The sequence below is a fragment of the Lissotriton vulgaris genome, chromosome 1_1 (assembly GCF_964263255.1).
Source record: "Lissotriton vulgaris chromosome 1_1, aLisVul1.2, whole genome shotgun sequence".
Lineage (NCBI taxonomy): Eukaryota > Metazoa > Chordata > Amphibia > Caudata > Salamandridae > Lissotriton > Lissotriton vulgaris.
In genome coordinates this window covers 1,816,086,564-1,816,111,822 of record NC_141685.1, presented here as the reverse complement: position 1 = coordinate 1,816,111,822, position 25,259 = coordinate 1,816,086,564, and the positions used below count along the sequence as shown (strand labels likewise).

General features: G+C 45.8%; 1 protein-coding gene across 3 annotated transcripts in view; it reads right to left on the bottom strand.

Moving 5' to 3' along the window:
- The window catches only part of NT5DC3 (5'-nucleotidase domain containing 3), a 391,194-nt gene that overhangs the window by 280,535 nt on the left and 85,400 nt on the right, over window positions 1-25,259 (bottom strand). For all 3 annotated transcript variants that reach the window (XM_086919171.1, XM_086919172.1, XM_086919173.1), the window contains exons 3-4: window positions 16,032-16,106; window positions 12,590-12,645 (exon numbers count right to left, since the gene is read on the bottom strand). In XM_086919171.1, coding sequence (XP_086775297.1) covers window positions 12,590-12,645; window positions 16,032-16,106 — 131 coding nt within the window. The remainder of the gene's footprint in view (window positions 1-12,589; window positions 12,646-16,031; window positions 16,107-25,259) is intronic.

Here is a 25,259-nt window from a genome sequence, read left to right as displayed (position 1 = left end):
GCTTTATCATCTCTCCTATCAGGCTTTAGGCCTACACATGGAAAAGAGATGGTCCATGAAGGTTTCTGTGGTGACAAATTGAGATTTGTTGATATTGGCTGTGCACCTTACTGTTCATTCTTATTCTATTCAGTGTCCAGCCTGGACTCTGCCACAATAAAGTGGTTTGCTTCTTCCTTCACCTGAAGGCCCCACCAAGTCAAATTAAGCTGTTGATACTCAACATCACTTTATTGCCTACCAAGTCCATCACGCATTCCCATTACCTCATACACTTTTCTAAACATACCTACTCCCTAATTTAATATCAATAAACTTCATTTGCTTGCCAGAGCGGAGTGGCAAACTCCGATGGTAGTGTATGGTCAAGGGGAAAGTGTGTTGAGGACCTTGGCAAGAGAGCATACATAGGGAGGAGGCACGAACAGGAAGCCCTTGGGGCACAATGAACATTGAAAAGGTTGCAGTGCACTGAGGATTTGGGATGGAGCAAAATGTGCTGGGGGAGTTGGACAAGGCAATCATACGTCAAACACGTGATTTGGGCAGACACTGTATGTGTAGGGAACTTGGGGTAGGTTATTTAAAAGGTCTGGGTAAAACGTTAATGGCAAAGATGCTACACAGAGTTACTCTGAGTATGGCGGCAACCTAAACAGGAATTTATTTTGCAGGGATCCAGGGCACAGCATGTAGGGCAAGTGCGGAGCTTACAGTGCAAGGAAAGGTGAACAGTGCTTAGAAAGTATGTGCTGGGCTGGGGAATATGTGTGATGGTCAGTTAGTTGTTGGAGCAGTGGGTGTAGGATATTCGACAGAGTGTAGGTTGGAAGGAGCGTTGTGCGGGGTTGCAGGGGCAGTAAGCCGAGGCAGGGGCATGGAATGTGTAAGCAGAGCAAAATCTGAACATGGGGCAAGGTGTTCAGGGCAGTCTTTACGTGGAAGCGACTGAGTAGGACGACCCCCCAAGTTCGCGAGTTTAGTGGCAGAAAGCACTCTTAGGACGCCAGCAGTTTGAGGAAGGCAGAAATGTGCACGCGGACCCAGGCCCCCGAAGGGCTGTTGAACCGACATTGGTGGGAGGTGCACTGGGGTGGTGTAAAAGACTTGTTTCCGCCTGTGCAGTTGCATACTAACGGTGCGGTTAATTCATGTAGTTTGGCTTCCGGGCTCTGCTCTTACCTATGCGGGTGACTCCGCATCTGTACGGCCTCCATCCTTTCGAGCGCCCTTTCAGCCCCTGGGGGGCAACAGCACTATTATAGGCCACGGTTCACACAGGACCCAGACCTAGTGCACGCGGGGCCGACGCGGCAGCCTCGATCAGGCCGCCATTGTGGGCGCCCTTGAGGACGCTTCCTCTGTTGCCGGGCACTCCCGGCGTGAGCACCAATCACAGCGCGGCTCCCCTCTTACGTCAGCCAAAACCAGCGCGGTGCTCCTGGGCCGATCGGCGGTGAGTTTCGTTACCATACGGGGTAGGCACCCTTTTTAATGCAACAGTCCCTGGCAGGTGGGCCCCCGCAAGGGGGCTACTACGGGGTAGGTTCCCACAAAATTAATAATAAAAGCGGCAATTAAGCGGGGTAGGCACCCACGTGAACACGTTGTTTCGCAACCACCCAGAGCTAAGCCCCGTCCTTTTCAGACTGGGGGTGTGTTTTTGACTGTTCCAGCCAATGGAGAAGAGGGTAGAACAAACTGAAAAAACACACCCCCCCAATCCGAAAAAGACGGGGCTTACAGCGAGAGAATGACGACACTGAGACCTCTTCTCCAATGGCTGCCCGCCGTTTAAGAAGCCAGCCAATGGAGAAGAGGGGCGGGGTTTACCCGAGCTACTCCGAGTCATTAAGTCTCGCTGGCGAGACTGCGCATGTGCGCAGCCTACGCCAGTCTCGACCTAAAAAGGTACAAAACCTATGGATACATCAGTAGCTAGTGCTCTCTTTGGAGGGTAAGATTAATCACCTTGAAAAAATAAGCTTTTACCTTTTAAAAAAGCTGAGGAAGAATCTGCCTCTCCAGTTCCTCGAGAGGAGAACCAGCTGAAAGTTTGCAGTCACCTGGACTATTGTAACTCTTTTTTGTTTTAAACCTTGATGCACTGCCTTTGAAGACACTACAAAGAAAACACAAGATGATGGACGGAGTGCTGAAACTTTTCAAACGCTCTTTTGCTTGAACTGCCAGACCAGATCCTCCCTGAAGCATCCAGGGACCGGTCATCAGACAGTCTAGTTTGAATCTGGTGGTGTAGCAAGCACAGGACCCATGTCTGGTCATACCCATCCCACTTAGGGCAACAATAAGCAATTAATTGCAAAAAGAACAGATGATGGACGGAACGCTTAACAAATCAAACATTTATCACCAGTCACAGATTTGGGCTAAATCCATCCTTTTTATGCACGCCACGCTGTTCCAGTTTATGCCTAGTCAGACGTGGGTTCCTTGCTCGCTGCGCTACTGGATTCAAGCTGGGCAGCTGATGAGGGGTGATACTCCTAAACCGGTCCTGGGATGCTCATTTCTGTTCCAGGGAGGACCTGGCCTAGCAGTTCGGGCTGGACTGTTCCCATGTGGAGCAGAGTCAAGACTGAGTAGCATATGGCTGGGTCCTGACTAGACTCAGGTTGAATGTTTGGTTTGTTAGGATTCCGTCCATCATATGTTCTTTTTGCATTCGAAACGAAAAAAAGAAAACAGAAGGCGCCTACCAAGTTAGCACATGGTTGCCCATGTTGTTCTTCTTCGCCCGGCACACTTTAAGCTCTTTATTGGCTGCCAGTGAGAAAAAGGTTGATGTTTAGTTCACTGTTACTCATCTATAAGGCAATCAACTTAGTGGACCTGATTACCTGGTGGAGAAGTTTCATCAATACATTCTGGCTCGCAATTTATTATCACCTGGAGCTAATCTGCTAGTGGTTCCTCGCTATAAACATGTTCGCGCTGGGGGTCAGGGGTGCTGCATCGGAGCTAAGGAGGAAGCTCCCAGTGCCTTACGTCTTGTACCCACTCTTCTTAAATTTAAAAAGGCCTTAAAACCTAGCTTTTCAATAAATGAGTTGGCCCTATAATATCGCTTAGGACTCCTTAACATTCCCCCACTGTAGTCTAGATCTGCCAGTTTTCTCCCATTCTGTTACTTTATCTGCTCTGCTAGAGATATAAGTGCTAGGACACCCTATAGGGTAGTAGACGTGCTTTATATAATTTTTAACATAGCATAGCATGTAGATATCTAAAGCAAGCCATTGAGGGAATTTCGAAGACTTGCTCAAACTGTCAACTCTCTATAAAATTTGATCTTAAACAGAAAGGTCAAAAAGAATAAGACATTAATCGAACATTCTTGCAGGATCAGGGAGATAGCTTGATTATGATTATTTTCCACGTCCTGCAGAATTGTAAATAACAGGTGCAATTTTTCCATGCCTCATTTTATTGCATGAGGTTTTCCCCGCATACGATTTTACCTTACTGACCAGTTGCCAGGAAATGACATAAAAGCAGAAAATATGTCATTTCCTGTTTTCAATTCAATTTTTCAGTGCAAAAGTGAGTTTTGAGTGAGGAAATCAATCTAAACTTTGTTCCCGACAACCATCTTTATCATTCGCCATTTGGCAGCCATCTTTGGGCTTTACAACCCATTTTACTCCCCATCCAATTAGCCTAATTATCTTGAAAGCGTGGCACCTGAGCACTTTAGAAAATATACAATTAGTGAGTTGGAATTAAAAGTACTTACCAGGTTGTCCAAGAAGAGCCACACCAAATGGGATATTTGGTATCGAAAATAAGTGCCAAAACCAGATTGAGACTCTGGAAACTTATATTACTTATATTACAGAAGTCAATATTTTGTCAGTACCTATTCCTCAAAGTGTTAGAAATGTGCCCATATCGGAAGGGGAAGAGGAGCAGGAAGGTGAGAATATGTCACTGCAAAAGGTGCACACATAGACCGGAGACCACCAGCAGAGGAAGAGATGTAGGCAGTGCCAGCTGAATCTCCCCCCCCCCCCCACCGAGTTACCACCACTACCAGCTCTTTTGTTCAAAACTTAGCCCAGATATCACAAAGAACTGCCTCCACAGAGGCTGCTTATGTTTAACTATAGCGAAGTTAGAGAGACTTCACAGATGTGATTATCACAATTGGGAATTGGATGGAGAGTCTGTGTGACAAAATAAGTCAGATGGCGAGGCTCCAGCAACAGCAGTATAGAGCAACAACACGCCATCACATACACTTGTGGCACGAGAAGATCTGGATCTGGACACAGACGTTTAGTCGATCTTGCTGAACAGAGGGCTAATTAACATACTATTTACCGGCTGATGAAAGATGCAGTGGGAGCTTGCATCAACAGGGGGGGGCGAGCTCAAATAAAATGGAAAAATGTAACAAATGGGCGCGTGCCCGCAAATATAGACTTAAAATATATATACTTTTTAAACTTACCTGACAACAGGACCTCCTGCTCTGGACCTCATCCTGCTGCAGCCCGGCCACCAGAAAACTCCCTTGACCAATCAGGGCGCTGCTCTCACCAGCATGAGAGCAATGCACTGATTGGAGGGAGCGGCCAGTTTTGGCGCTTCACAGCTCTATGGAGCACCAGGGGCGGATTGGCAAGGCGGGCATTCGGGAAAGGGCCGAAGGGCCGGTGCCTCAGTGCCCTCTGTGGGCCGTTTTTTCTCTCCCCTGTCCCAGTCCACAGAGAATGAACTAGGAAAGGGGAGAAAAAAAACGGCCCGCAGAGGGCACGAGAGACAGAGAAAATGAAAGCAGCCTCGCTGTGCGGCTAGACAGCGATTGTCAGCTGTGGCCTTTCCTTCACCCCTGCCCTGCCAAGCAATCAAGCTGAGGCTGGGCTGGGGAGGGGTGATTGTTTGCAATAATCGGCCTCCCTGGGGGCCAGGTGTTTCTCAGGCCTTTGAGCCATTTGCACCTCGGCCCCCTGGCGCCCATGCAGCCCAGAAACGGTGTTAGTCTTAACACCTCGCCCACAGCCCTTCACATTCAGGGCATAGTGGGCGAGGAAGAATGGGTCTTGCTGTGGGGGCCTGGTGATGTTTGGAATTTTTAAATTGTATTTATTCATTTATGCAATTTATTAAAGCGAGGACTTTACCCGAAGGTGTCAGAGCGCTTCACAATAGGAACAGCAATAATACATGAGGAGAAAAATTACAAGTGGACAAATTACAAAAGCAAACGTTAAGTTACATGAATCAAAAGTGACAATAGTGAGCAACCAAAATACATGAGGTAGCAACTACAACCAATCCCTGTTACACCCCAAGACTGGGAAATTTATTTGACAGACCTATACAAAACCAATTTGAACGTCACAGAAGTGTCTGATGCTGCTACGAGTCGAGTCGAAAGAATAAGCTTGATTGATAACACCACACCATTTTCAATTGAATTGCACATAAAGAACGCAAGAGCTACAGGTGCATCAGGTCCAGATCAAATTCCCATTGAAGTACTGCAAGCTAATCCAAAAGAATGGAGCCAAATGTTGTGCCCCCTCTTCAATCATCTGTTTAAAATACAGCAAGTTCCAAAATCTTGGCAGGGGAGCATTATCATTCCAATCTTTAAGAAAGGAAACAAGAACGTTGCAGGCAATTACCGCCAGATAGCATTGATGGATGCTACGGGAAAGATCTTTGCAGCTGAAGTACTGGATCGTTTAAAAACATGGGCATTTTCTGAAGGTATTATACCGATGGTACAAGCTGGATTCCGGCCCAATCATTCAGTAATTGATAACATCGCAATTTTGCAGACCATATTGGATAAGTACACAGGACGGAGATCTCAAACTGTGTATGCGGCATACATAGACTATTCAACAGCTTTCGATCGGGTTGATCGACCCACATTATGGAAAAAGCTAAGAATCCTTGGAATTCCGGAACAACTGTTACAAATAATAATTAGTCTTCACTCTAAAACGTGGTGTCAAGTACAAATGGGAGGAAAAAAAGGCTATACTAAACAAATCACAACAGATAATGGACTTAAGCAAGGCTGCTTGCTGGCACCAATACTTTTTTCTCTATATCTGAGGGATTTACCAAGTTTTCTTCAAAAAAGCTCCAGTTCTCCGCCGAAAATAGCTGCACAGAGCATACATGCGCTACTCTATGCTGACGACATAGTGATGTTCGATCTCACACCCTTCGGCCTTCAAGAACTTCTATGTATTTTATACAACTATTCTAGGAACAACTACTCAATACCCAACTTAACCAAAACGAAAATCGTGGCCTTTACTGGTCGAATCAAAAAAGGGGTTAGGTATTGCTGGAAGTTGGGAAACGAGAAAGTCGAACAGGTAGAGGAATATACCTACTTAGGTAGAATTTTTGCAAAATCACTAAAGAATTCAAATCAAATAACTAACTTAAAAAGAAAGTCGCAAATGCATGCTGGAGCACTGGCAAGACTATATTCGGCAACCGGGACAAAACACTTTGCATCAATGATAAAGGTTTTTAAAGTAAAAATTCCATCAGTCCTATCATATTCCACGGAATATATACCAATGAAGCAATGGTCGTTCATGGACCAGGAAGAGGGAAAAATCCTAAAGAAAATGATGAAAGTCTCTGCCTCAATTCCAGTACAAGCTCTAAGGCTGGAGTTTTCAATCACTAGCTCATATGCGACTGCAGTTGCAAATGTGATACGGTGGACCTTCAACCTTCTTCATGCAAAAAGTGATACTTTACGAGCATTGCTCAAGAAAGAGATATTTGAAACTGAGTCCTTTTACCAGACCTTCTTTCGAAACATGGCTAAAGCGCTTGATCTTGCACAAATTAATCTGGATATTTTACGATCTTGGACAGTTGCTCAGTTGAAATTGTTTTTAAAATGTTTTACACCCAAATTTAGTTATGAGACTGATTTTGCACATTGTAATGCGCTATCACTATATAAACCATTTACAGCAATTATTGAATATAAAAAGGAGCCAGTATACGTAGGTCTTACATTAACTCACGGGGCAAGACGGGCAATAATGATGCTTCGTCTGGGCATCCTTCCTTTACAGAATTTTACCTACAAATGGACTCTAGGAGGCACAACGATGTGTTCTTTGTGTCTAGGGGGAGATCAGACAATTGAACATTTATTGTTTGTATGTCCCAACTCATTAGTAGTATCGGCAAGATCCAGACACCTAAGACCAATTTACTGCAAATGTAGAATAGTTACTGTAAAAGAACTGCTCGTACTATGCAAACATTGACCTAATGAATTTGTGTGCTATAATCTTTTTAAATTTCTAAAAGCAACCTTGAACATGTTTTAACTTTATGAATTTTAAATCAGATCGTTGAAGTGTATTTTATTTTTGTAAATTCATTTAAAAAAATTTGTGGTCCTCGATTGAGTACCAAAACAAATAAACATACTTGATACTTGATGAGGTAGCAATCGGTACATTACAGGAGGAAAAAGTGATATGTGTGCAGGTTACAAAAGCGTATAAAGTACAAGTAGAGGTATAAAACTGCAATAAATGGCAGACACTCCAGCACAAGAACAAACATTACATAGGCAATGGTGGCACTTGTGAAAGTATCTAAAGCAAACAAAAGTGAGAGGTAGCATACAGTGTGATACCAGAGAAAAGTGACGTGTGCAAGTTACAAAAGGGTACCATACACAGGTACAAGGGTAATACTACAGTAAATGGTAAACACTCAAACTGCCAGAACACACTGGGAAGGCACTTCCCATGCACCAGCTTCACCTCAGCCTCCCCCTGGCTACCTGGCTACCTTGGATGACCCAGAAAGCTGTGTTTTGTGCTCCTCTGCCAGGACATTTTCCTGAGGCCTGGAGGGCTGATTAATTTACTAATTGTAGGGGCCTTACCTGTTCATGTGCTCCTGACCTGAAGGTCTGGGGAGGGCTGAGTAGGTTAGTAATAGCAGGGGCTTTTCTGCTTTTCAGGTGCTCCTGTGCTGGAGGGCTGGAATTATTTTGTGACAAAGGGGCCTTGCTATTTATTTTAGTTGCTCAGCATGTAGGCCATTGTCACCTTGGCCCTGTGTCGTGTGCAAGAACAGTATCCTCCCACTTTCATTCCTTGTCTGTGCAAATGGTGTTTCATGAAAGGGCACGCCCCTTGAATGTGGGCCACGCCCTTAAATATGGGCCACGCCTCTTGAATGTGGGCCACTTTTTTCATCCGTGCCCGGGCCGAATTGTGATCCCAATCAGACCCTGTGGAGCACTGCAGTTGCTCTAACCCAGCTGGGTTCAAGGTTTGTGTCTGGCTGCCCATCACAAGACGGCCGTCCAAAAAGGCATGCGCCTTTTGAAAAGGGCACATGTAACCTACCCTATTCCAGTCCCTGCTCCTGTCAATAAGCAGCGCCCCTGTCATGATGATCATTCAGGGCGGGAGGAAGTAAGCATGAAAAATAAAATGGTAATGAGGAATTACCATTTGTGTTTTAATGTTAGGGCTCGGAGGCATCTGAGTGGGGCGACACGAGTAAGTAAGCATGAAAAATAAAATGGTAATGAGGAATTACCATTTGTGTTTTAATGTTAGGGCTCGGGGGCATCTGAGTGGGGCGACACTCCACCATTCCAACGGAGGAACCGCACCTGGCAAGATGTGCATGAATTAACAAGATTAGTTGCAAATGGACATGTGGGCATATCAAGTTCCCATGAAGCACACACCGGTGCCCTTCTACAGGGACACTTACGATGCTTGCCAGGAACAAAGATATCCGTTCCAAGTAGCAGTACAAGCAGCCATTAACCAACCTCTTTACCTTGTCAACAGCTTCAAAACAGGTCTCCCCCCCCCCCCCCCCCCTCTAATCAGGCCTCGCAGAAGGTCTATCAGAACAGCAAATGTCAAAGAACAATAAATAGACAGAAAAAAAGTGCCCGATACGTACCATTAATATCATTGATAGTGATGTGTAAATGACTTACAAAAGTGAGTTAATGTTTTAGATGTGTGGGTGTTTGGTAATGCAAGGATACGGTTTATTAAACGTTTCAATTGGTGCTGAAGATTATAGTTGGGGACAAGACCAATTAAACTAGCTGAATGGCCAGAAGGATTTCAATATAATAATTTTACGGTGGAGAGAGTGAGAGGGAGAAGGTATTTTTTTGTCTATATAGAATTTTTCTACAGGTAACAATTATTTCATTTGACAAATATGTGCATGTCTTCCAGAAAGTTGCCATATTTAGGTGTTTTTAAAAAAATAACCCTGAAAAAGTATGTCTCATACATTTTTTATTGTATACTTGGTATCTATCATGAATTAAGTGTGGTGGCTTCTGGTCTGTGATTTGAACTTTAAATGTACCTTTGGACAAGGAATTACACATACTCTCAGGTGGAGGTAAATCTAGGCGCCAATTCTTCGTTTCTATAGAGTTACCACTCAACTCAAAACACAGGCCGTGGGTTTACAGCTCAGTAAGTCCGAATGTTTCCTCGCGTGGCTACCTTGATGCGATGGCGGAAATACTTGTCATCACGCAGACACAATGGAGTAATTTTGCTCCGCCGGGTTCACAAATCGGTACCAAGGTGTTAAAAAGCTGAATTAAGGATTTCCAAACCAAAAACACTCCGATACAAGTTAAAAGGGAGAGAAACTCTTAAAAGCTAATGTAAACTAAAGTAGCTGCTCATGATTAGAAGAGTTCACAGCTACCTGTAGTCTGTAGAAAACTAATAATAGCAAGAGGCCACGCAATACCATAGTATACAGCAAAATATGGTGCTACAATCAATAAACTACCCACACATGTGCCTTGCATGGTCACTGTGATAAGTGCGTTTTAAAACAGTTTCCTAAGAGACTCTAAACCAGGCGCCTCCCATGAGTAGCCCGTAAACTACTGGTACCTCTCCAGCTCTCCTGTGTGCAAACTAACCTACTAAATTAAAGCTTTTGCTTGGTTAAATTAATACAGGGATACCAAAACTTAAAAAGATGCTTTTTGGCATAGTATGTACTTTCAATACATATAAGCTAATGTTTTTTTAACAATGGTTGGATTTCCAAAATAACTTTACATCTGATATTCGAGTGGGGAATCATACATCGTTCCGAGAGCCTTATTACTTATAGTATTACCTTGGCCCAGGGGAATTGCAGCTATTGCTGTTATCAATCATGGATCTAGAGGCATTCCATATTGGCAAAGCCTTTTTACATTACTGCTTGTAACTTTGCCTGCTGAACTGAGGTGATCACTGCTGGTAATCTTGGTAAGCCACTAATGTCATTTATCTGAAGTGGTCGCTATTACAACGCTAATAATATTAGTAGCTTGGGATGATTTACAGTGAATGCTTCAGTTATACCTCCAAACCTAATGGCCCTCCTTAACAAGGTGCTAATTTTGCACTACAATTCAGAAGTATAAGGCATATGGCAATAGCGTGTTTTATGCAATCCTAAATCAAGCAATGTCCACTGATAAAGCACTGTTCAAAATGTCATTGCTGTAGCTTTCCATTTTTCGGTCGAGCCCGAGTCAGTGCGCATGCGCTGATCTGCGAGATTGCTGTAGTGGAGTATGGAAGAGAAGCCAAGCCCACTCTCCACCCATGTTTTCATTGGCTTGCATCACTTGTCCTTCCTAAAGGCTGGCTCCCGATTCGTAAAGAGGCTTGTTAGTCCCTCCTTACGACCAGCTAGTCTTCATCTGTAATCTCCCATGGCGACTGGCACTTTTACTTCGGTTGTTACACGGTATGTGTTCTTAAGTGCGTAAGCACTATTTCCTTTATTGAGTTTCTCTTGCTGAAGGCACAACGTGCTTTACTTACGTTCAATGCGCCGTGCCCTCTCATTTGAAGCAACAGGGGCAAAGGCAGCCGCTTCTTTGAAATACAATAGATCTCGCATTTAAATGAGACCAATTGCATTGCAAATATTTTAGGGCACGGCTTCGCTCTTGGCATGCTGAACAGGGCTGTTCTCAGGGGGTTTTCCTTGCTTCAGTGGCGATGAAAGGAGCCAATTGGGATTGTTCCTTACGCTAAATCTCTGCATACTTCAACCATTGCGCACAGGACAAGTGAAACACCGCTGCTCAACATGCGCTTATAAGCTTGGGTTCCTGCCTCTGGCACCTGCAGTCATAGTGCATGTTGGAAACCTTATTATCGAAGTTTTTTGGGAAGGTAAACGTGTTTGATAGCTAGGCACATAATGTCTGAAATTGTGTACAAGATGCGAGAGGTGCATCGGTGGGTTGCAACATCCACAATATTATGCTCTTCTATTTTGATTTTTTCATTTAACTCTTTTATATGTAGAAAGCGCCAAATATAGCCAGTGATGGCTTGAAGGTATATGGAATCATGTCAGCACTGCTTGTATATGCAACCGCAAATGCTGAGAAGATTCTTTGCCCTCGGCCTGTGCCTGAGGGTGGGGCTACAGCTACCATGTATTGAACGGAGGGCTAGCATAGGTTCACTGCAAACACTATGAAAATCAGACCCTAGAAAAGCTTTCCTTTGCCCTGCCTTCGCCTCCTCGCCAGATGCTGGAACACAGTCTCGCCACCCACCGTTCGCTTTTAAATTCTAGTCCGCATCGATCCATCGGCTCCTTGCTGCTCTCAAAATTGAGAAATTACATTTTAATCCTGGCCAGGGGACCAGAACTGCAGGTCTGTTTGTTCATCTGGCGTGTTCTTCGTCGATTGACAGAAATACTGGAGATGTGCATTTGTGCCGCTTCCACATCTGGACTTCAGCACAGCAGCCTTTTACATCAAACACAAAACGATTCCAAGTGCAGATCTGTTTGCCTGGTGTGTGTGCCTGCGCATTTACAGACCGTTACAGATATTCTAGAGTACCAATACAGGAACGCCTTTATTTCTTCACTGTTTGTGTTTGGAAATTGTTCAATTTTTTAGGATTGCTTTGTAGAGATTGCACTCCACCAAACTATTTGCTTCACATACCACCAGTTTATTTTTTATTTATTTTAACACACCGGACTTGCTTATTATGTAAGATTTTGTGTATGAAAGCCCTTCAGCTATGGGAGTCCAAACTAACATTTGTACAAAAATAACATTTAAATAAGTACTTCTATAGGCAGCGCTATTATGTGCCTAGTAGTGTCAAAGCTTCCATGTTAAAGAACAGCAGATGTTGTAGCACCAAAGATAATGTGTTGCAATTTCTAAATACTTGTAAGGTTCCAAAGGCGAGACCAATTGCCTTGCGAATGCTTCTTTATGGTATTGGTGTTACCGTTTTTACAGTGTTTTTTATGTCAATTGTATTTATGGCAGTAACATTCGCTGTTATTACAGAAAAGGTTGGAGATTTGCTCTAAACGAAAATCAGGACACTCAATGGTGTCTCTGATATACACACTTTAACCGATGGACACTGGTACTACTCCATGCATTTCTGAGTGTTAACTTATCAGTGTTAACGTGCACTTCATCCACCATGTGCTGCAAGTGGTTACTGAATGCAACCAAAAAGATTGGATTCTGTACGGAAGGAATTAGGCAACATTCTTTGCTTACTTGTAAACGGTTCCAAGCTGAATATAATGAAATGCGTCAATCTTCATTAGCAGTGCCTAAGGAACAATAAATGCAAAACAAGTTTTAATTAATTTGCAAAATCATTTCTGCATTCAGTAATCTGCCTACGTGCAGCTGAAATACTTATATATTTGTTGTGCCTGGGACTCAATGCTTCATTTTATGTATCCCACGTGAGAGTTTAATGCCATTAGATGGGTTAGGATTGTGAGCATTCGTTTCCTTAGTTAACTTCTGGAAATAGAAGGGTGATCGACCACTCGGGGCAGAATTGATGCCTGTGCCCTGGTTTGCTGCCCAAAGCCAAGATTGTCCAGTCCCACACACCACTCTAATATGTCGACCGAGCCCACCAGACCATAAAACATGAGAAACGGATGGGACGTCATCATGCAACAGGACTGCATCCCTTAGACACAGGCACCTACCCGTATGTCACTTTTAGGGAAGATTCACCTTCTACCTTCCTGCCATTGAGGGCAGAATGTCAATAGACACCAGGAATCTGTGCAATAAAAAATAATGGTGTGGTTGCCGCCTTGCTTGACATTTGGCCCTAGCCCCAGGCACTAGCTAGTCATTCTGCAGCCACAGGAGGCATCAGGAAATAGAAACCTGGATTTGAACATACTATTCATGAATTTTGTATATGGGAGGTTTATAGGAGGATTAGGTTTTTTTAGGTTTCTGATACATACAGCCTTAGCGGTTTACGCGAATATACTATTTCCAATACATAACAAACAGACTGGGCTTTGGGTCAGCACCTTGCTCATGGCTAGATGATGTTCTTGCCGGTCTTAGTTGACTTCTCTTGATTTAACGGCTTTTCTCCCTATTCTTGTGTTTGTCCCACCCAAAAGCACTTCGTTGTCACAGAATTCTGATTGGTACACCAAGAGGATTATTTGTTATTTCTTTTTGAGCACTCCATGGGAGTGCATGTTTCCTTGCTCTCTCTCCCTTTTCCAAGATTGCTAGCCTGTCATGAAACCTATTGGCTTTGCCAGTGTTTGGATACTACTCTCAATGCAAAAAAGTTATTACACTAATATTATGTACTACTCCTTGCAGGTTATTTACATCTGTATGGCACTGTGACAGGCAAGCACTGTTAATAGATGGAATCTTTCAAAACAAACATTAGTGTACCACTGTAGGAAATCAGCCTTTTCTGCATGGTCACTCTGGATGTGTTCGCCTTTTGCTCGACCTAATATTTTTGCTGGCTTTACAACTCTGTGCACTTTATCGACTTCTACCCAGTAATAAAATGCCTATGAATCAGCATACTACAAGTCCTTAGTATACGGTACAAAGTGTACCCAGGGCCTGGAAGTTACATGGCACTAGTGGAATGCAGCACATATTGTATAATCTACTACAGTAGCAGTGTAAACATGGCTTCAGGGCTACCATTGTATCTTGAGCGTAGCAGTGTAAAAACTGCAATTTTAACTGTAAAAATAAACCCTTTTGACTGAACAAAATCTCCTGGATACATATTACTAGGTCACCGCTATAAAGGCTTTACAGCCCACATGGCAGTGTGCATGAACTTTAAAAAGTGGACATGCCGAAATGCAATGTTAAAATGTCCTTACAGTGACTAGCACTGAAAAGCTATTTCCAATGTGCCAGGCATAGCTGCCATACGGAGAAAACCAAAGTACGGATTAAAATAGTAATATTGTATTTGGGGCATGGGACCAAATTGAAAAATACTCCAACAACTATTTGAATAGCTATTAAAAATCCAATTAAATTGTGAAGTCGGATCTTTAATAAATAATAAACTTTAAGGTTACTTTTTCCCAGTTCATAGAGGCTAATGGTATTGGCTCTATAGCTTCTTGCGGCCAGTAATTAGCCTTGAATAGGTGTAAATATATGTGAAATGTCTCCCAGGAACAAACAATAGGCTGTACTGAATAGGTAGAGATGACTCTTTTGAACACCACAGAAATTGCAGGGTAGGGGCTCTGGGCATCCCTTTTTACACTAAAGTGTAAAATCCTGCTTAACAGGTTGGCTTGGTTCACATATAAGATTTGGGGCACTCTTGAAAGTAGCGAGGACAGGTTGCCAAGCCAATTTTAATGGATCCACTTTCTGGTTACTGAATGACTTAGCTTTTGTCCTACCAAGCTTCGGTCTCTTGGTTTACATACAACCCTGGGGGCACCCTGGAAAAGAGAGAGAGAACAAGATTTCAAGACAATTCTTGTGGATCCACTGCCTGGTGGCGGACAGCCTCTGTTTTTGTCCTACCAGACTTCGGTCCAAGGGTTTATTGTGGCTACAGTAGTTGCCTCAAACTCCATTTTAGTGTTCGATGTGGGAGGACACTAGGAATACAATCGTACACTCCACACACACAGCCCACAGAGCCCAAGTTTAGGGTGGCCAAATAATCTAGCCATCTTGAAAATGCTCAAAGTCAGCAGGGTTGGCCTCAGGACCTTTCACCCCAGTGGTTACTGCATGCCCAGGAGTCATTCCCACCCACTAGCTCGTGGCAGCTATAGGCACCCACTAGCGAACACTCCTGGTCCTGGAGAACATCAAAAGAGGACTGGATCTACTGTCTGTGACCCGAGAGAAACCTTGAAGGTCTGAACCTGCTTCCTCTTGAACCCAGGCCAAAGAAGTGTATGTAACAGTCAGTTGGCTGCCATCCCATTCAAGGTACAGGGATACAACAAGCTATATGAGACCTTTTTCAGTACGTACCCAGCTGACCAGTGGCATCCCCTCGCCTCTGCCTGATGTAGTGGGAATCTCCAAGTACCTCCCCTGATGTTGTGTGGGGCTTTAGAAGTGTGCGCCTGTGGAGGATTCAAACTTAAAGGACTGCTGCCCATATGTACTAAAGCTTGTTCGAGTCGACACAAAATAGGTAAAACCCTTTGATATATCTAGCCCCAAGTCAGAAGGTAATATCATGGTTCAGGACTAACCAGGTCGGTGTATTTGACCCATGCATTGCAGTTAGCCTTAAATTGTGCCTAGGTCCCGGGTCTACCACAACCATTGACTAGTGCTTTTTAGCGCTATTTCTACTAAAAAAATGTGAAAAGTCATCTCTCTGGTTACCGTTGTTGGATTTTTGTAATTGTGGTGTCATTTTGTTCATTACATTTTACCCTATTTTCTAGTTACCCTTATTTCATTAACCCTATTTGGTTTGGAATTTTTTGTTGTTACACATTGTCCTAAGTTAAGCCTGCCTGTTCTAGGCCATAGCTACCATGGGGTTGAGCTCATGTTAATTTAGTAACTTTGAGGGTCCACACTGACAAAGATTGGATTTATCATAACTTGCAAAGTTAAATTTATTAATTAAAGGGAATATTTCTAAACATGCACTATTTAAATGTTAACAATACAGCGACATAATATAAACCACACTGAGACCTACCCTGTGAACATCATAATGCAGTCCGCGTATGGCAAAATGTGGATTATATTCATACTTTCTTAGTTCTTCTGGATACTAGAGCAGGAAAAAAAAAGTTTAATTACAAATCTAGTACAGCTTCTCCAAGTTAACTACATAAATACAATCTTCTTTAGATTACTAAAAGACAAGGTAGGATCCGAGAAAGTTTTAAGTACCACAAGAAGACTCCATCCTAGGGACAAGGCTCACCAGCCAGTCCTAAATGTTGTATTCATATCGTAGTCCCTCCAACATATGGAGAGTCTGAAAATGTAAACGTGCAGCACAACTGAATGCACTGTCCTCTAGAGTCAAGGAGACTCAGCCAGCCCAAGTCACTAAAATGAGTAACGTTAGAATTTGTTTAGGTCTCAGGTTTTTCTGATCTCAAATGGTGACGGATTACCAATCAGATATACATTTGATTAAATTAAGGGGGAAACACACAAAGTCAAACAGCTACAGAGAAAGTGTGACCAAATTCGGCAGCTGCTCGAATCTGGATCTACAGGGGGGGGGGGGGGGGGGGGGGGCGATAGTTTGCAGAAATCCAAAGAACCGTCCAGTTGTTAGAAAGTTCATTTTTCTGGTATAAATGGGAATGCCTCTATAGTCTATGAACTGGGGCAACATAAGACATGACCTGAAACATACGAATAACAAGAAGTCGTCTGTGGGAGTCTCACCACTTTATGTCATCTATATAATAGCAAGTGTAACAATGATAATGTACTAATATTCATCAACAATACACTGCAAACCCCAAAAAGAATGATAGAGTGGTATCTAAGTAAATACTGGGAGTTATCTGAAACTAAGACCCCTCGTCAAATCACAAACAGTATGTCTACCTACTTGTTGACACCAGCAAGCTTGCTTCCTCTGGTCATTTGCCTGCCTTTTGTAACAACACGGATTTATTTCTTGAGGTCTGCCTTCGCGCTCACACAATTATTCGAATGTGTCTGGCCAAATGCTTTTTGCTGCACATTTCATGGCACTTTTAATGCAAATGTTTCTATCAGCGTGGCCCTCAGTCACTTCCAGTAAAGCAGTTAGTGACTGCTAATGGCCAATTTAGGGTTCTCTTAAGTTCTTCATGTTTCTACTGCTTCTGGGGTAGTAAGTAATTATTTAAAATGTGTGGTGTTGGACTTGGACCTTTTGGCAGGTTCACCCCGAAACTTTTTGCGTTCTCCTATCCTTTTTCTGTAAGCTGGTGTTGGAGATTTTAGGCCTCTGCGCACTTTAGCACTGTGGTCCAGTGTAAAGTGCGTGCGCTCTCTAGTGTGTGTGGTGAGATTGGCCTGCCCTCCCATAGGAGAGCAAGGGGGATATGTGTGTCCATGGTAATTCCTGATATGAGAGGAGTGTAGGGGGGAGTTTAGTATGTGCGAACTTGTGGTGAGAATAAATGCTGCACAATGGTGTGCGCAGATTTATGGTGACTGGTGGGGAAATGCAACTTTTAGAAGTTGGCATTTCTGTGTACTGTGTGTCTGCCTGCCTGATGTGAATTGCATGTCTGGCTTGTGATCGACAGGTGCTGCATGATGTGGGTGGCTCAAGGAGCCAGGATGGGTCTGCCCAGTGGTGAATAGGGAGATCAGCATGTAGATGGGAGGGAGGAGTTGCACCTGGGACCTGAATAGGACTGTGCCTTCCCTCCACAATGCCGGCTCCACCCCCTGTGGTGCGTCTGAGCACCTAGCCTTCAAATGACAAAGGAGAGAGGATCTGAGCACAACAAAATGCCCCAAAGCTCCCCTATACCAGTTCTGATTGTATCCCCCCAGCCCTGTGCTGCGACAAAAAGGGGTTTTCGAATATAAATATAGGGGCTGTGTCCCCATAAAGTTGTTCACTCTTGGTGTACTGTTCCTGAGGGTGTGCTGCTGCTGGGGCCCAGGGAAGGGCTGACCTCCCTGGGCCCTGCATTGCCCTTCATTCCTAAAGAGACTTGGAGTCTGCCTGTTGTGCCCTGGGAGAGCTGAGATTTGGCTCCTAAGAGGAGCCCTGGAGCTTTGCAGCATTGAGCTGCACCTTGCCCCGAGGGAATCCCCGGCGTAGGGATTCCCCCAAAATTGCAGAGATTGAGCGGGTGCCCACCCCGCTTTATATGGATGGAGAATGGCAGGTGCCCACCCTGCATTCTTATGGAGCTTTGCGGGTGCCCACCCGCTTCTACCTTAATTCAAATAGCGGATGCCCACCCCAGTTGCCGACGAGAAATCACTGCCGCGACCCGAGGTGCTACTAGAATTGCTTCCGGGCCGCTGCCCAGCGTGACCCGGATGGCATGCGAGGCTATGGTTTCTTGTGGGTGGGGCTTCCAAGACGGAAGGAAAGCCCCGCGAGAAAGGATTACGGAGCCGGTGAGGATGTGGGGCTCCCATGAGCGAGGGAGAGCCCCACGGTGGCGGGCGCCGGAAAAGTAGAGTCCCGGGTCCCAGGAAGGGGGCCCGGGTGAAGGGGAGATGCGCCGAGAGAGATGGACTACCGCATTGGACAGAGAGAGAGTCCCCGAGGAGCGGGGGCTCTCCAGCGGATGCCGCCCGGGGGTGAAGAGACCGGGAGAATCCATCCTTGGGTGAGCCCCGCCTGCTGGCCGCAGTGTCTGGCCGATTGACGAGCGCCTCCCCGGACCAGTATGGTGAGTAGGGGCTCCAGGGGCACAATGTTGTGGCAGATCGCGGCACCCTGGCGGTGGTTGTCCGGAGTCAGAATGGCCCCAGATGGCAGTGGGACACTCCAACGTAGCTGGCATAATTGTTAATAGAGGGCCTAGAGGGGCCCATGCTGTTCCCCATGTTGGGCACAGAGTCTGAGCAGTCCCGCCAGGAGAGCGGGCTGCTCCAACGTTGCTGGCATTGTTTGTTTAGAGCCCCGTGTGGCTCCAGCATGGTGGGCATGGCTATTTTCGCCAGTTCGCCCCCACAGGCATAAGTGTTCCCAGAGCCTACGGGGCTCCAACAATGGCTATAATTATTTGATAGAGGGGCCCATGCTTTTCCCCGGGGGGAGGGACATTGAGTCCAGAGGCACAGTGGTGCCGGTGTTTTTGCTGATCCCAGCTGCCCTGCGAGAGTGCAAGCAGCTGGAACGTTTTTTGCTCAGTTATTTGAGAGAGTCCCTGAGAGGGACAGAAGTGGCACAGAGGTGCCAGGCCTTCACCATTATTTACAGCTGCCCAGCAAGTAGTGGGCAGCTGCAACGTTTAGGCCATTTGTTTCTTTGGGGGACATGCACTCCTTTACCCCTGACATTCACAGCTGCGGAGCACTTAGTGCCAGCTGCAACGTTTAGGCCTGCGCAGATGGCGCACCCTTGACTTTACCTGCTTTGGCAGCACACCGTGACTTTTGGGACTTGGGCATTTGAGCCCCTGTTAGAGATGGCCAGTTGGCCAGGGGGACTGTTAGGATTGTAGGGCGACAGGCACTAATGTGATGTGGTGCTAGGAAATGTAATGTATGTAGTATGTTTCATGAACCCTGTTTGAGGATCTGGAGTGAATGCCTTTCATGGTCGATGCGGTGTCTTCGGGGGTGACTAGGGTTCAGGAGGAGATCTTAGGCTGTCTGGCGTTGCTGGGCGAAGGAGAGGGTTCGGTGTCCAGGCTCTGTTTGTTGAAGTTGTCACAGAGGGATCTTATTTTCAGGTGGAAGTAGGAGCAGAGTTTGTTGCAGAGGTCCTGGGAGGGTGTGACGTCCGTAGCTTCGCTGGGGGGCTTGGTGAATTTCTGAATGATGTTGAAGAGTTCCTTGGAGTTGTTGGCGTGGATTTTGTTTCCGATGAAGGTCCTCTTGGTGAATCTGATGAGTTGGTGGTATTTTGTCATGGCATTCTTGTATATGGAGCAGTGTCCCTTACCATCATTTGATCCTAGTCACTCATGAGACCACCTGTCACAACATGCTATGGAAGAGGGGGGTTGATGCCTGGGGAGAGCTTTATCAGGAGGGATTATTTAAAGATCTGGACACACTGATGAATAAAGGAGCTGCCACACCACTGGAATTCTTTATACATTAGGGTCAGACATGACTTCAGAAATGCCACGCCCACCTTTCCCCACAAGCCCCCCACAAGATACACTGCACAGCTTCCACATTTTCCAGGCTCTACTCTACCACCCTCACAGAATGACCTGCCCCAAAAACGGGCTCACGGACAGGCTGGGTCTTGGAGCTAGATTTTATTTTATTTGGATTTTATATGGTATCAACAAAGATTACAATTCGGGCATACCTAACGTTTGAAGTACAACCATCAGTAAACCGATTAAGTATCTGGGATTACTGCGCTGGACATGCTAACATTTGCAAAAAACACAAGTGCAACATTGGAACCTGTTAGACAGCAGGTTTATCACATTCCAAACACTTCCAGGGCAGTTCTTCTTGAATACAGCTCTTAGCGTACCTCCTGAATGTTGTAATGGTTTTAAGACATCAGGGTATTTGCGTTTGTGTGAACGCTACTATCCTCAAGAGGACTTGATGGGACAACACCACAAAATCGCCCTGTAACTGTAAGCAACAAATTCAATTTAAAATGTTCATTTAAATTTGGTATGAAGATAAAGCGAGTTCAAGGATCAAGTAATAGTTGAAACATGCAGTGGATGGAGATAAACTACCAACAATTTAATGTATTCCAACTTCTTATTCAGATCATGGACTACCGAAAGTCAGCTTCCTAGGCAAACCAACAAAATCACAGGTCTACAAGACAGTTCTCTGTAGCATTGCTGGAATGACAATAAGATCCACCTGAGGCAGTGCTTTCCCCAAGCTACAAATAAGAAAGAGGTACCTAGAAGTTCGCTAGCAAAGTTAAAATGACCAGTGTTAGAAATTTCTGTTCCTGGCACAAGGGTTGAGCCAAACTCTGTATTTCACACTAAGATAGTTTAAGAGCGATCTAAGTGTCAGGAGTTGAGTACACTCTTAATGTTACCTCCTTGATTTGGGTTAGAACCAGTGGCTTCCCACACAGGTAACGATGTGGGGGGTGGGGCGGAGAGGAGCTGGGTGGGGGGGGGTAGTGGAGTGTGACATACGACAGGAAAGTGGAGAGTAAAGAAATAAATAAGAGCACTTACTTTGCACTTGCAGCATCACCGAGTCGGCGATGCTGCGAGCGCAAAGTAAGTGCTATGATTTCACAAAACCCTGTGTGCTGCAACCACCGCTCTACATTCTAATCTAACAACTGAGACAAAAGAGCACCGTCAGTAAAATGAAGGCATGCTTGGTGCACCCCTCTAGGTCCCAGGACTGGTTCAGGACCTCCCTCTTGTGAAAGGACAGCACTAGGCTTCTGCACACAGACTATGTTAGTGGGAGGCAATCGCCAAAATCAAAAAAAATAACTTGTGAAAATAACTCTAGGTGCTTGGTGCACCTAGAGGGGTGCACCAAGCATGCCTTCATTTTACTGACGGTGCTCTTTTGTCTCAGTTGTTAGATTAGAACGTAGAGCGGTGGTTGCAGCACACAGGGTTTTGTGAAATCATAGCACTTACTTTGCGCTCGCAGCATCGCCGACTCGGTGATGCTGCAAGTGCAAAGTAAGTGCTCTTATTTATTTCTTTACTCTCCACTTTCCTGTCGTATGTCACACTCCACTACCCCCCCCCCCACCCAGCTCCTCTCCGCCCCACCCCCCACATCGTTACCTGTGTGGGAAGCCACTGGTTCTAACCCAAATCAAGGAGGTAACATTAAGAGTGTACTCAACTCCTGACACTTAGATCGCTCTTAAACTATCTTAGTGTGAAATACAGAGTTTGGCTCAACCCTTGTGCCAGGAACAGAAATTTCTAACACTGGTCATTTTAACTTTGCTAGCGAACTTCTAGGTACCTCTTTCTTATTTGTAGCTTGGGGAAAGCACTGCCTCAGGTGGATCTTATTGTCATTCCAGCAATGCTACAGAGAACTGTCTTGTAGACCTGTGATTTTGTTGGTTTGCCTAGGAAGCTGACTTTCGGTAGTCCATGATCTGAATAAGAAGTTGGAATACATTAAATTGTTGGTAGTTTATCTCCATCCACTGCATTTTCAACTATTACTTGATCCTTGAACTCGCTTTATCTTCATACCAAATTTAAATGAACATTTTAAATTGAATTTGTTGCTTACAGTTACAGGGCGATTTTGTGGTGTTGTCCCATCAAGTCCTCTTGTGGATAGTAGCGTTCACACAAACGCAAATACCCTGATGTCTTAAAACCATTACAACATTCAGAAGGTACGCTAAGAGCTGTATTCAAGAAGAACTGCCCTGGAAGTGTTTGGAATGTGATAAACCTGCTGTCTAACAGGTTCCAATGTTGCACTTGTGTTTTTTGCAAATGTTAGCATGTCCAGCGCAGTAATCCCAGATACTTAATCGGTTTACTGATGGTTGTACTTCAAACGTTAGGTATGCCCGAATTGTAATCTTTGTTGATACCATATAAAATCCAAATAAAATAAAATCTAGCTCCAAGACCCAGCCTGTCCGTGAGCCCGTTTTTGGGGCAGGTCATTCTGTGAGGGTGGTAGAACATAATTTCCACATTTTCCAGGCTCTACTCTGTGTCTTTTATTGTTACAAAACTCCTAGAACAGAAGTGAAATATTAACATGTTTTTGTTACATTTGTAATAAAGCTTGAAACATTGAGAGAACATATTTGAAGTAGTTGTTGAATGGTTGCACAGATTGATGTTGTGGTGGCGAATGAGTGATGCGGGGTGAGGATGTGAGAGGGTGTTTGAGGGTGAGAGGGGGTGTGAGAGTGAGGGGGAGTGAGGGTGGGTGAGGGTGGGTGAGGGTGAGAGGGGGCGAGGGTGTGTGTGTGTGAGGGTGAGTGTGAGGGTGAAGGGGTGTGTGTGGGGGTGAAGGGGTGTGTGAGGGTGAAGGGGTGTGTGAGGGTGAGGGGGGTGTAAGGGTGAGGGGGGGTGTGAGGGTGAGGGGGGGTGTGAGGGTGAGGGGGGGTGTGAGGGTGAGGGGGTGTGTGAGGGTGAGGGGGTGTGTGAGGGAGGGTGAAGGGGGGTGAGTGAGGGTGTGTGGCCGAGGAGGTGTGAGGGTGTGTGAGGATGAGTGAGGCTTTGATTGTGTGAGGGTGAGTGTGTGATGGTGTGAGGGTGAGTGAGGGTTTGATGGTGTGAGGGTGCGAGGATGTGAGAGGGTGGGGTGATGTGAGGGTGTGTGAGGGTTGTGAGGGTGAGGGGGGTGTGAGGGTTAGTGAGGGTGTGAGGGTGACTAGGAGAAGCTGGCAGTGTAGTTCTCCGGTTCTACAACAGAGATCTTGATGTTACTGCAAAAGCCTACTGCCTCCAACACAACACAGCTGAGTGTTTCAGATTTAAAAACAGACAGGGATGGGCATGTAGTGCAGGTAGTGGGCACCAGTACTTATTTTTGAGGTCCAATAATTATTATCAGAGCGCTTTACATGAGTATCAGACCATAATTACAGGTTACACATTTGGTAAGTCACGGTTAGTAAGTCACTAAGGTGCACGGTTAATTAAAGGGGGAGGGGAGCCATGTCTGCGGAAGCCGTGGCCTGCGGGGTTGGCAGTCATCGTGGCAGAGTGGGAGTCCGCTGTGGGGGCCTCTTCTGCCCAAGGGCACCACTCCCAGCTTCTCCACCCATCAGACTCGGAGGTACATTTCAAACTCGAGAAGTGTCCTCTCCCGGTCATGCTTTCATTAGAAAAATGTTACCATTCCTGAAGAGGAGCCGCCTGCCAGACTGCACATCCGGGTGAAAGTGGAGGAGGAAACTAAACAACCGAGACGAGGAATTAATATCACGAGACAAGTAGTGGCGTTGAAGGGCGCGCTGGGATCGTGCAGGTCCTAAAAGAGGCAGCACCGAGCCAAGCAAAGCCCTCCAACTTTTTTAAATCAAATGACAGCACTAAAATGTTTACAACAATTCCCAAACGACATGAATGATACAAGGCCATGCATGCTAGAGAGGGGCACTCGTGGTCCCGGTAGAATCCAAGAGAAGGTGCCATTACCGAGAAGAACTACACACATCACATGCCAGTGAAATGAACATTAGAAAGCAAGGTACAGAAGGGGGCTCCTTTTCTGTGCTGCTGCAGGGTGCCAGCAACGAGAGAGACGGAGCACCTCCCACAATAATTACATTAATATTAGAAGGCAAGTCATGGGGGGTTTCATGTCTTCACGAGTTCCCAGCTGACCTGATTTTGTAGCTATTTTCTTCGCTAATGAGGGGCATTTTTATTTGGATGTCCGAATCTAATTTGTGTCCCACCCTGACCCTGGTCAGAAAGCGGAGGGCTGTCACTCGGGCCAGATGGAAATGCCAGTAGTGACAGGAAACAGCCCACCACACAGACTGAATTAGCAATGTCAAAATGCAAGTCACCCGGACGAGGGGCTCCCCCGGGTCTCTGCAGCGCAGGGAAACAAGGAAGTGTCAGCATAGAAAAGCGGGCGAATAAAATAAAACACAACTTTTACACATATCGAAGTCCTATGTGCTGACGCGGTGCACAGGGTGACGTCTCTACAGACAGGAAAGGGTTAAAAAGCAAACTCACCGCCGCAGCCTGGCTTCAACAGGAAGCCAGGCAACCTTTGTTGGGACGGGGGCGGGGCCGGACACGCGATCGGAGCTTCCCAGGAGGCAGGCTGCAGTGGCTGGCGCATGGCTCCGGTGCAGAGAGAGGAGAGCCCTGCGTGCAGCCGGCGTCCGCCCGGGAAGCCAAGGAGCAGAGTGCCGGTGTCCCTGTGCCCGTTGACGTCGGAAGAGTCCTGCGGAGTAGAAGTCCAGGTGAGTGGGGCTGCAGCGTGTGTGTGTGTGTGTGTCTGTGTGTGTGTGTGTGTGTGTGTGCGCGCGTGCATGCAGAGGGGTGGGGGCTGGATGTGTCCCGGTGAGTGGGGCTCCGTGCTTGCGTGTCTGTGTGTATGCAGGGGGTTGGGTGGGGGGCGGCAGCGTGTGTGTGTGTGTGTGTGCGCGCGCGCCTGTGTGTGTATGCGTGCATGCAGAGGGGTGGGGGCTGGCTGTGTGTGAGCAGGGGCTGGGAGTTACTCTGCGCAAGCGCGGCTCAGACGCGCGCTCCCGCGGTCAAAACTGAGACTGCAAAAGCGCGCGTCTGAGTCGTGTCCACCCTCCTGAATACGGGCAACATTAGGTCTGTAGCAGACACTCTCAATGCTCACGCATTGA